The following is a 12231-nucleotide window of genomic DNA, read 5'->3' as shown; positions in this document are numbered from 1 at the left end:
GAGAATAATTAAGCAAGTTATATCACTTTCAAAGGATGAAATATTAGGCAACTAATTAAAGTGATATTTTCAAAAATTACTCAACAACACAGAAATTATCATAACATACAAGGGTACTTTAAAAAGTTCATGGGAAGATTCGTATTATTTTTAAATTCAACTTATCTTTTAATTATATTATGTCATTATTTAAAATGGGGAGAAAACACAATGGTATCTAGCTATCTAGACTAGAGAGAAAGGTTAAAATGTTAACTGTAATCATTTCTGAAGGAGAGGGATAATAGGTAAATTTTTCCATACTTTTCATATCTTTAAAATAAAAGAAATATAACAGTAAGTCTAACAAACATTATCTAAAACTATGTTCAAAGAAAATCCTATTAAATGACTTAAGATTCTATAGATAATATTAATAAAGACAGTTTTTAAAACAAATCTGTAAAAACTAAGAGCTTTTGATAATATGTTATAAAAAGATCTTTTTAATAAAGTATATAGCTAGAGATATGTTATGAACTGAATTGTGTTCTTCTAAAATTCACATGTTGAAGCCCTAACTCCAAATGTGACTATACTTAGAGACAGGGCTTTTAAAAGGGTAATTAAAGTTAAATGACAGCATAAGCATGGGGCCCTAATTCAATAGGGCTAGTGTCCTTATAGAAAGAGGAAGAGACACCAGGGATGCACATGCCAGAAAAAAGGCCATATGAGAGCACAGCAAGAAGGAGGCCATCTTCAAGCCAAGCAGAGAAGCCAGAGGAGAAACCAAACCTGCCAATACCTTGATCTTGGACTTCCAGCCTCCAGAATTGTGAGGAAATAAATTTCTGTTGTTCAGACCAACCAGTCTGTGGTACTTATACCTAATACAGGAAGTGTTACTATAAAATTTACTTGGTAAATATTGTTTATTCTATAATTCACCATTTTTTAGGAGGAAGCAAACCAAGAAATAAACAATAAAAAATTTACTTCATACCACACTGCCATGGCATAAAAGAGGCAGGAAACCATATTTCCAAATAAAATGTTCTTAGCTAGCACTATTACAAAGAAATGAAAAGTAGGAATGGGAATCTGAATACTATGAGAGGTTTAAAAGCAGCTGCCGGGTTTATAGTAATTACTATCTAAATACGCTCTATGGAAGATTGTGCATAACATAAAAAACATTTTAAATTGTTTTTACTTTATTTATTCACAATATCTCCTAGTCCCCAAAACATTATGTATGTGTGTGTGTGTTTGTGTGTATACATATACATTCCTACAGATGTATAACTCAGAAAGCAATTTCAGTCTTATAATTACTACTGGCAGTATACCTACAAAGGAGAAGACTCCTGTCCCAATCTTTTGCTTAGCAACTATTGGATTAATACATGAGTTTCTTTTTACCTAAACTAAACTGTAGACACATTTATCTTTTAGAATTTTCAACTACATTTCAGGGAGCATATTTAAAAAATAGATTAGTTTTCAGACCAAATTAAACTTTTAGTTACCACTCTGATTTTTCAAAATTACCTTATCTGGATCCATCTTTCCCCTGATAAATTCTTGCTTCCAGAACTGCAACGCCTGTTCCAGTGTTAAACCAATGCCCTTCAGGAACAGACCATACTGCATTCGGCCTCCATGACGAAGATGGTGATTTTCCCGCAAGGCTTTATGTAACTGACGCATGCAAGGTGGGAAAGATTTGGTAGAAAGCTACAAGAAAAAACAGTTTTTGGTTATGTGTAAGACTTACCACGTTCCCCATAATATTTGTTGTGACTGAAAATTCAGTCTAATTGGAACAAAAACAAAAACCATAAGGAAATATAACTATATTACTGTGATTACAAATGAACTTTTCTTATTAATATTTTTATATTAATTACATGTTAAAATGATAATATTTTGGATATATTGGGTTAAATAAAATATACTATTAAAACTTATTCCACTTGGTTTTTTTAAAACTTTTTCTTTGGAGGTAACTGTAGATTCACATGCATTTATAAGAAATAATACAAAGAGAAATCATGTACCCAGTTTCCCCAATATAAAATCTTGCAAAACTATAGTACATTACCACAACCAGGATATTGACATTGATGCAATAAAGTCTTATTCAGATTTCCTCACTTGTACTCATGCACTTATTTCTCTGTGTGTGTATTCAATTTTAGGCAATTTTATCACATGTATAGGTTCATGCATCTGCCATCACAGTCAAGATGCAAAACAGTTCCATCACCACAAGGATGCTTCGTGTTTTCCTTTTATAACCCGCCCCCCGCCCCACCTACCCTCTCTACTCCCACCATCAGCAGTTCCCTAGTCCTTGGCAACTAACCTGTTCTCCATCCCCATAATTTTGTCATTTCAAGAGTATTATATAAGTACAATCATATAAGTATGCAATGTTTTGGGATTGGCTTTTTTGACTCAGTATAATTTCCTTGAGATTCATCTAAATTGTTGCATCTAAACTCACTTATTTTTTTTATCAAGGGGTATTCCATAGGATGGATGTACCACAATTTGTTTAACCATTCACTCACTGAAGAATGCTTGGGTTATTTCCAGTTTACGATAATCTCAAATAAAGCTGTTATGAATATTCTTGTAGAGGTTTTTGTGTGTTATGGTGTACATAAGATTTCATTTCCCTGAGATTAATATCCAAAAGTACAATGGCCAAGTAGCAGATTATCTTACTTTTAAGATAATTCAAATACAAAGTAGAATATAAAATAAGAGAAATAGTCCTCAAAAGGAAAATTCAAATATATGTGTTAAAGGAATCAATAGTTAAAAGAAAAAAAACCCTGCAGGTCGAAAATGAAATATCTCTGTCAGCTTTAACCCAACTTTTTTACTTATGGTCTTAATTGCATTCTCTCTGACTTCCTCAAATATCCTCCTCCCAAGACTTAAATTCTCACTCCCTCACATATTCCTTGGCAAATTCAATTTGTCTGTAAGGAACAGCAGGTCTCACTTTGCTTGACTTGGCTGCTCCCTCTAGTGACCATCCAGCTTCTCTTTACCCTGTCACAGTAACAACTTCTAAGTTTTTTCATTCCCTAACTAGTTCATTAGGACCCATATCCTTCCTTGGCAGGACTACTGCAAAGCCTTCCAGCTCATTTTCATGTGACCATTTTTGTTCCTTCATACTACTGCCTAATTATATTTTCTTAAACCTTGTTCTAATCCAAAAAAGCAATGAATATCAACATCCTTAATATGAACATGCAAGGTTCCCTCAATATCTAACTACTTTTTAATTATACGTTACAGAATAAACATTTATTAGTTGCTTTAGAAAACAAGAAGGTAAATAAAACAATTTTCCACTTTAATTCAGGTAAGTAAAGGAAAAAGACATAGCAATTCTTATATTCACTATTACATAAGTTAAACTCATAATAAATTATATAATGAGGGCTCCAGCAAGGGCTTATATCAATTGCTATGGAAGCACTGTGACAGGGAAGTGAGGAAAGCCTAGTTTGTTCCTGTACCAATACAAATCCTTTGCTCCATCCAGCTAGGTTATTCACTGTCCCGTGATCACAATCACGTTTTGTACCTCCTCATTTTTCTCACTCTGCTGACCCTGCTTGGTGTACCCTTCCCACCCCTGTGCCAACTAGCCAAAGCCAAGCTATTCTTCAAGACCCAATTCAACGTTGGCTTCCGTTGGCACAATTCCTTGATACTTTTTACTCATTTGATCACCAAATATTTACTGAACACTTACTGTGTGTACAGCCCTGGGGAACCAGCAACGAACAAAGTCAAAAACTCTGTCGTCAAAGTGCTTACATTCTAATGGGAGGAGATAGATAATGAACAGACATAAGAAAGATGATGTCTTATAAAATGTTGATCTGTATGAAGCTTGAAATAATATATTCTCCCCCAATTAAAAAATAAACAAACAAAGGAAAAAGAAAAGCTTAATCTCAAAAGTCAGGAGCTTAAAAAAAAAAAAAAAAGACGGTAATGTCTAATTCCAAAAGCACTGGAAATACAGTAATGGGATTAAGTGTGCTAGGAGAGAGGTATTTTAACTTGGGTGGCCAGGGAAACCTCTCTGAGAAGATGGCATTTCAGCTAAGATCTATATTTTAAATCAAATTCCAGTCAAATGAAGATCCTGGACTACTGTTCACATAAAGAAAACAAAAGCAAAGACTCTGAGAAGGAATGAATCTGTTGTGCTAAACAACAGCATAGGTCCATGTGGCTAGAGCAGAGTGAGTGAGCCAGAAGGGAGCAGAGGACTAAATTGGAATGACTAGTACATATGGCTTTATAGGCCATAAAATGAGTTTGGATGTTAATCTAAATATGATGGAAAGCCACTGGAGAGTTTTGACCAGAAGACTGATATGATCCAATAAACAAAGCAAACTCTGGCTATTATGTAGAGAACAGATTACATGGCAGCAAGAATAGAAGCAGGAAGAATACTTAAGAGGCTTTGGCAGTAGTCCAAATAATGGAAATGGAAAAGATAGCATCAGGGTTGGCCATAATGATAGAAAAGTGATTGTGGAAATTGAGCAGGCAAAGGAATTACAATGCCAGGCTATGGATGAATTATCAACATGGATGTTGCAGAGGCAAAAAACAATAATAAAAGCAGTGCTAGTGTAAGAGACTATTCGTTCGGTGCTAAAAATCATCAGTGAATGAGGTGGGGGTATGGGGAGCAAAAACAAGGGAGGTATAGGGTGGTATAATATGATCATGAGGGATTTAAAGGAGCTGGAGCTCTGACAATGGAAGGTAAAGAAATGAGTTAGAAGTGGTAATGTGGACCAAGGAAGACACTCACCCCAAACCTATAGGTGTGGGGGAAAAAAAGCAGCCTCTACTTTTAGAGGGTCTCAGGGCAAAGTGTCACTGAGAAAGCCAGATTTCAGTTAGAAGAAAAATCTAAAGGGATCATCTGGAAAAGAGGTAGGTATATGAAGGAATATGCTAATGGCATGCTGTCATGAGGATGAGGCAATACAGACACAGAGTTAGGAAGTAGCCCAAATAAAGATACATCTGTATTACTCAGCACAGGGTCTCAGGCACAGGCCCATGATACGATCATCATCATAGCACTTAATATAATTTAGCATTATACTGCCCATTTATTATTTACTATGTTTTCTGTCTCCTGCAAGTAAGGTCCATGAAAGTAGGGACATTTTGTTTTATTTACTTCTCTATCTACAGCACAGTAGCTGGTACATAATTGATGGGCTCAATATACATTGACTAAATTAATTAGTGATTATACATGTATGTACTCACACAGTATCCAACCAAATTCACAATTGCTTGTGAATGGGAAAATATCTAGCTAGAATTAGGAACAGACTTAACTTCCAATCATTCATGTAATATAAAGTAAACCAATTCATACAGGGAAGGGGAAGACTGTTAGAAATGATATGTTTGCAAAAATTGAAAGATGGGATACCCCTGAGAACAAATTTCAAATCAACTGTATAAGGTGGGCAATCCTACTGTCATTTCTAGACAGAGAAACTTCAAGTACTTGATTATAATTTTTCAAATAATAAGACCAACTATTCATTCTGGTCTCTAAAAATTCCTGGTCTCTCCCTACTAACCTTATTAAAATCCTTGTTTCCAAGCAGTGTACTTTTAATTTATTGTGAATAATTTGGTAATTATCTAAACAAAGATTATTTATGGCTGGCTTATTTCCCCTTTTTGTGGATGGAATGCGATTTCTATTATGTATTAAAGAGAAAGTCTACAAATTAAAGAATAGCAAAGTACACTTCTCTTTCATTCTACTATGAAACCACAAAGTGAAATGAAACTGAAATGAGCTATCCATTAATCTAGTGGCAACCCAAGAACAGTAGCCTATACTTACTATTAAGGAATGAATTGAATCCCCTCTAAAATTCATATAAGTCTTAACCTTCAGTATCTCAGAATGTGACTATATTTAGAGATAGGGCCTTTAAAGAAGTAATTAAGGTTAAAAGAGGTCATGGGGGTGAGGCCCTGGTCCAATATGACTAGTGTCCTTAGAAGAAGAGGAGACACCAGGAATATACATGAACAGTGGAAAAACTATATGAGGACCCAACAAGAAGACAGCCATCTGTAAGACATGAAGAAATGCCCCCGGGGGGGGGTGGGGGGTAGGGGAGGGATCAGACTTGCTGTCATCTTCATCTTGAACTTCCAACCTCCGAATGGTGAGAAAATAAATTTTTGTTGTTTAAGCCACCAGTCTGCGGTATTTTGTTATGACAGCCCTAACAAGCTAATACATTTAGTATTTTTCATTTCTCCTTTTCTAAATGTATATGGTATTTAAATATAAACACATAAACACCATTTAGCTATCATTACCCAAAAGAATTCTCTTTTGGAATAATTGACTAAATTCTGTTTTTAATCAAAGTAAAAAAATTTTCTGATTAAGTTTGGTTTTCCTAGGATTTAAAAAAAAAATCGTGCCTATAGGACATAGAATTTTCTCTGAAAATGATTGGCAAGCAATGAAATAATCTCCTCTCCCATCTTCCCACTCAAAACTTTTTTGTTGAAGAAAATCTGTGCTTCCTCCACTGACAAAGTTTTAAGTTTAAAAGGATGTGATGCTTACCGAATCGATCTGATCTAAAGAAATCTTCCCAGCATTTCCCTGGGTACTATAATCTTGGCCGGTGTAGGAATGACTATAAAAAAAAAAAAAAAAAGAACAAAATGTTAAAGTAGGATTTATAAAATACTATTGATCACTTCAAAGGAAATATTTTCATTCTGATAATAAAGTCAGAATTAGGAAAACATTTTACATATGAACCTAAGCAGACACACAGCCAAGTGTTTTAAATGTATTTAAAAAAATACATTTAAGAAACTTAACCAAAAATAATACAAAAATATGGTGACTATCTGGATCTTAGGTACCCCAGTCTAAGACACCACCACTTCCACTTCTTAGAAGCATAATTCAAATTGTTGTTAAAGTTCAAATCTCTACTATTTACCCCTTATCAACAGCATGGCAACATAGCAAAAAAGAAACTGGAACTTAAATCAGGAACCATCACTCAGCTGTAGTAGGTCCCTGAGGAAGTTACTTAGACTCTCTGTTTCCAATTCCTTACTTGTCAAATGGAGATAATAATGCCTGCTTTGCAGTGTTGATAAAAGGACTGAATTGAAATAATTTTTGTCAAAGGGCCTAACATATGGGCATCACTGTTTATTAAAATAAATTATATCTGAATAGCACTTTACTATATCCTCTAATTAAATCCTCATAACCACCCTGAGAAAGAATTTTTATTTTACATTTGACAGATGAGACAATGGAGGTTCAGAGGACTCGGGAACTTATTAAGATCAGAAAGCAAGTCAGCAGTACAATGGGAATTCAAAACTTTAGACTCCTAATTCCCTATTTCTCCACTATATCATCCCATCCTCTTCCCTATAATAAATTTTCCTGTAGTATTATTCACAAATTAGAAAACATAACTTGGCATATACTACCTTGAGCCATCCACCTTTCCAATTTATCTCTTTAACACAACACCCTACCCATGCTCAACTTCATAAATGCAGATTCAAGTGTATGCAGGTGTGACATAGCAAACAGCTGCTAAATTACATAAGAAATCACAATCAAACCATGGTTTATACAGACAGCACAACTAAAGGGGAATTCTAGAATGAAGTGTCATTACGATCATAAAGAATTCCAGACTCTCTGCTTTCTACCTGCTCAGTACAGGTTCTTACCGCTGAACCACATATACACTCAAGATGCTCTGTAGAGAAGCTGTTGTTTCCACAATCCATCCATTTTACTGATTAAACAATGGGTATGGATTATGAAGCAAGACTACAGTAGCATCTTGGAATGCTGCAGCTACCGGCTAGGAGACTGTTAAAAGTAAGTGTAGATTTCCCCTCCCCACAATTCTCCTTTCACTGGCTAAAAAGGGCCTGAGAATTACTCAGAGCAGGATGAGGAGAATGATACTGAGTGAGACCAGCACGACACCCCCAAATATGAAGGATTGTTAAACTGAAGACATTTAAGAAGCAGCAGATTCAGGAAAGCTCTCTGCCCTCTCCCTATTTACCCAAAAGTAGCACATAGATTTACAAAGACAAAAGGTATCCTGCCACCCTTCTACCAGGGAGAACAAAGATTAACCACTGAAGACAGCTTCAGACCCTTATCATCTAGGGATGATACCACAGGAACCTACATTAACAAGTTTTACTAACTAGCCTTTATCTGCCATTTATTTGCCTTCCCACAAGTTATTGCCCCGAGAAAAAAAGTCCTTTTCAAAGTCCTTTTCCTTTGTCTTATCGCTTCTCTAAAAATTTACTGTTCTTTGTTGAAGATGCTATGTAATCTGGAATTCAGCCTCTGAGAATTACTCATTCCCTGGATATCTCTCATGTATATATGAAATACACATGTTAATAAACTTCTATTTGCTTTTCTCTTGCTAATCTGTCTTTTGTTACACGGGTCCACTCCAACTAAGAACCTATGGACGTTGAAGGAAAATTTATTATTCTTCCTCTACAATTCCATATTCTAAAACACATCTCTTTGCCTCTTGTATTATTTCTCCCTCCAGTAACAAATTTCTGACAATAACTGTTTCATTGGATTCTATGTATTCCCCTAATCATGGTAGCACTACAGCATAGAAAACTCATGCTAAAACAACAGCCGCTGTTTAACTGTAATATTCTACACTTTAATACAGAGACTAACCAGAGAATTGTTTAAGTGGAATCCCAAGAATAAAAATGTATTTCACTTTCCAATACATTTTACAGTAGAGCAAAGAGGCAGCATGGGGCAATAGGAATAGCAAGCAGTAGCTAGGACTATGAAGACCTGTTCTTGTTTTTGTTTTTTAAATCACTAGTTCCAAAACCTAGGGCAACTCACTTGCACCTGATCTGAACCATCTTCATTTGTAAAATGGCACTAATAATGTCAGGCCTGCCTAACTGACAGAAATGCTAGGGAAATCAAATGAAATAACTTATTCAAACTGCTAATTAAAACTAGTAAAACATACTCCAGTAAACAGAGCAACTGCAGTCTTGAACCAGTAAGTACAGAAAATAACAGGATGGTAAGAAAGACAGCATGGTCCTGTAGAGGAGCCATCACCAAGCTGGGAGGTCAGGCCATGCCACTGACCTCTGCAATCTTTAGCTTCTTGGTCTACAAATTGAAGGTGGTGATTACAGTGATCTAACCAGATTGTTCAGGTCAAATAGATTAACAAATAAGCTCTCTCTATATAAATGGTAAAATGGTGAACAAACATGGCTATAGTTATTGAGTAAATGGAGCCAAATGATTATTATACCACGAGAAAGTTGTTCTTGGCCCAGATTAATTCAGTATACTAAGTGCAAAGAGAAGACATATAAAGAGGGCACATATATTTTGCATATAGAATATACAAAAGGGCTAAATTCTGAGGAAAAAAGTAAAAAGCAAGAGAATGGTAGTGATGACTAATGCCTTATTGGTTATAAATAACAACAGAGAGAATATAAGTAAACTGTATAGACATCAAACTTCTAAAACTATTATTAATAGAGAGGAAGGCAGCCAGCAGCCCAGTGTGGGCCAGCATGGAACCCATGGGAGGAACTGCGGGCGGGGTGAGCAGTGATAGAAATGAAGATGTTAAGCATCAGAATTAGGAATAGGATTTCTCCTCTATCCATCTATGATCACAAGGGCCTACTTATGTCTTGGTGAGAGGAGCTGATAATTAATAAACATCACAGCTATTTACCACATATTTGAACTAGTTATGGATAGATGTAGCTGAGGCGGATGGGACTGTTAAATATAACACAAGAAAGGCAGATCCTGAGAAACCTTGTATCCCACGCTCTGTAGGCAATGAAAAACCGTGAAAAAATCTGAGGCGAGAACTGACATGGGTTTACATTTGAGAAAGAAAGCAGGGTAGAGAAAAGACGAAAGAAGGAAGATACTGGGCAATGAAAAACTAATTGGAAGAATATTGCAGGCAATATTATATTCAGGCAAAAGAAGGCGAGAACCTGAAGTAAAGTAGTGGCAAAATATGGAAAAAAGGAAGGCAATGGACAGATTCAGGAACTTTTCTGGAGAAGAATGGATATGACTTGAGGGAGGTAGAAGAGTCAAGAGTAACATAAATTTCTAGCCTGAGTATCTGAGTTGCTTCCAAGATACTATTTCACCTACTACAAGATAAAACCTATTTAGCTAAACAATAAAATCTCAATTTAGGAATAAACTTTCAAAGAAATTACAAAATTATATGTTGACATAATAAATTCTTTTAAGTCATTAGAATGTTTCCAGAAGGATGTTTTTTTCTTCATAATAAGGAAACATTCACAGAAGCTCAAAAATCAAGATAGAAAAAAAGTAATGCTACTGTAAAAGAATAAAAATCCTTAAGAACAATTCACATTTGCTCATAAAACTGGACCTTTGGTTTTCACTAGGAAGTGCCACAGGATGTTTCTAAATGAGATTCACAACAAGTATCCAGGAAAAGTGAGGCACCCTTTCTACGATATTCAGAGCTCAGTGTCGGCCTTTTTATCTCACTGCTCCCAAATGAACGCATCTGCTACGTTAATGAACTGTCAAAATATACTCTTATTTTCATGATTTAAAAAAATCATCATTTCTTAGTGATTATTATATTGAGGAAACACAGAAATATTAAAAGTGATTTTTAACAGCAAAATCAATTTTAAATTGGTTCGATATATATATATACACACACACATAAACACATGCAAACTGAGCAGAAAATACTGTTTTCTATTCATTTAAAATAATCACAGCTTTATTTTGAGAAACACTTACTGTCAACAATGTACAGTTTTTGACCAAGGGGGATTCATTAGGCATAAAAGCTTTTCTACTCCTAACCTTTCATAAAAGAATAAACTGAAATGTACCACAAATATAATTTTTTTCAAGACAGCAGACCAAAAATCATATTAATGGGTCATAAAATTCAAATAATGTCACTAATCACTATTTTGCCAAATATAAAGAGGAATATTTGATTAATCAGAGAATCTTGGGGCGGGGGGGGAATCAAGATTTGATTTAAATCTCAGTTTAGTCACTAATTTGCCCCAATCATAAAAAAAAAAGACAAGCCAAACTGCATCAATTTGTTCACCCATAAATATGGGTGGTAAAAGATTAGGAATTACAGTGATTTACTTCCACTCTCTATGCATAATTTACCTTTTATTTGCTAGAGTATCAGGTGAAAGGCACTGATAAGGGTGAAATGTCATAAAATTTTCTCAAGTTTTAACAATAAAGATGTGGTTCAGTGAGTATTCAATTATATTAGAATACTATCTGAAGACACTGGGTTGTAAGAGGATATAGTGTACTTTTGCGAAAATGTAACAATTACGGCACTGTACCAGCAAATTAAACACCTTCACTACCCAAACAGAACCATATAAATGCATAAAATCTAGGACAAACTTTATTTTTTTAAGTACCATTAGAACGTCAGATGCTACAACAGACTTTTTCCCCCACATCCCAGTTGTTGCCCTTATCTGGATATAACAGATGTTAATTACCAAAAAAACCCAAAAATCACTTTCAAGAGTCCCTGTATAGCCCCTCAATCTCTCAGCATACACTTACTAAGCACCATTGTGACCAAGAAGAGGCTCAAGCAGTGAAGGATCCAGAGATGATCCATAGAGTACAATGTGATCAGTGCCACAACAATGTCCCAAACAAATGTTCCACAAGCCCACAGAGAAGACGTCTCTTCTGAATGAAAGGTGGGAAGAGAAGGTAAGCAATGTGCAACGTTAAAGGTTTTGAGCAATAAAATGACACTGAATACAGAGACTTCTGCTTTAGAAACACAGACTACATGATTCTAAAACATTACTTGCAGTTATTGAAATGACCAACAGCAGATCTAGGTGGAACAGAGAAGCCAGCTAAGCCAGAAGGCGCAGGCAACCTGGGGTAACGGCACAGAAGGCTGGGTTGAAAGGAAGATGACAATCAGTGGGAATTAAGGATTGGAAAGTAGAGCAGAAGAATTAGAGATTGTAGTGAGAAAATAACAAGTTTGGAGGCTTAGAAATAGGATGTGACGATCAAAAAAAAGTCAAAGGCTCAGT

General features: G+C 35.3%; 1 protein-coding gene across 1 annotated transcript in view; it reads right to left on the bottom strand.

Annotated features, from left to right (window-relative positions):
• The window catches only part of PRIM2 (DNA primase subunit 2), a 290408-nt gene that overhangs the window by 95728 nt on the left and 182449 nt on the right, over positions 1-12231 (bottom strand). The window contains exons 9-10 of the mRNA XM_063096879.1: positions 6656-6728; positions 1534-1719 (exon numbers count right to left, since the gene is read on the bottom strand). Of these exons, the coding sequence (XP_062952949.1) occupies positions 1534-1719; positions 6656-6728 (259 nt within the window). The remainder of the gene's footprint in view (positions 1-1533; positions 1720-6655; positions 6729-12231) is intronic.

Source organism: Cynocephalus volans, chromosome 5 (assembly GCF_027409185.1).
Source record: "Cynocephalus volans isolate mCynVol1 chromosome 5, mCynVol1.pri, whole genome shotgun sequence".
NCBI lineage: Eukaryota > Metazoa > Chordata > Mammalia > Dermoptera > Cynocephalidae > Cynocephalus > Cynocephalus volans.
The sequence above is the reverse complement of the archived record's forward strand: the minus strand, read 5'-3'. Positions and strand labels throughout refer to the sequence as shown.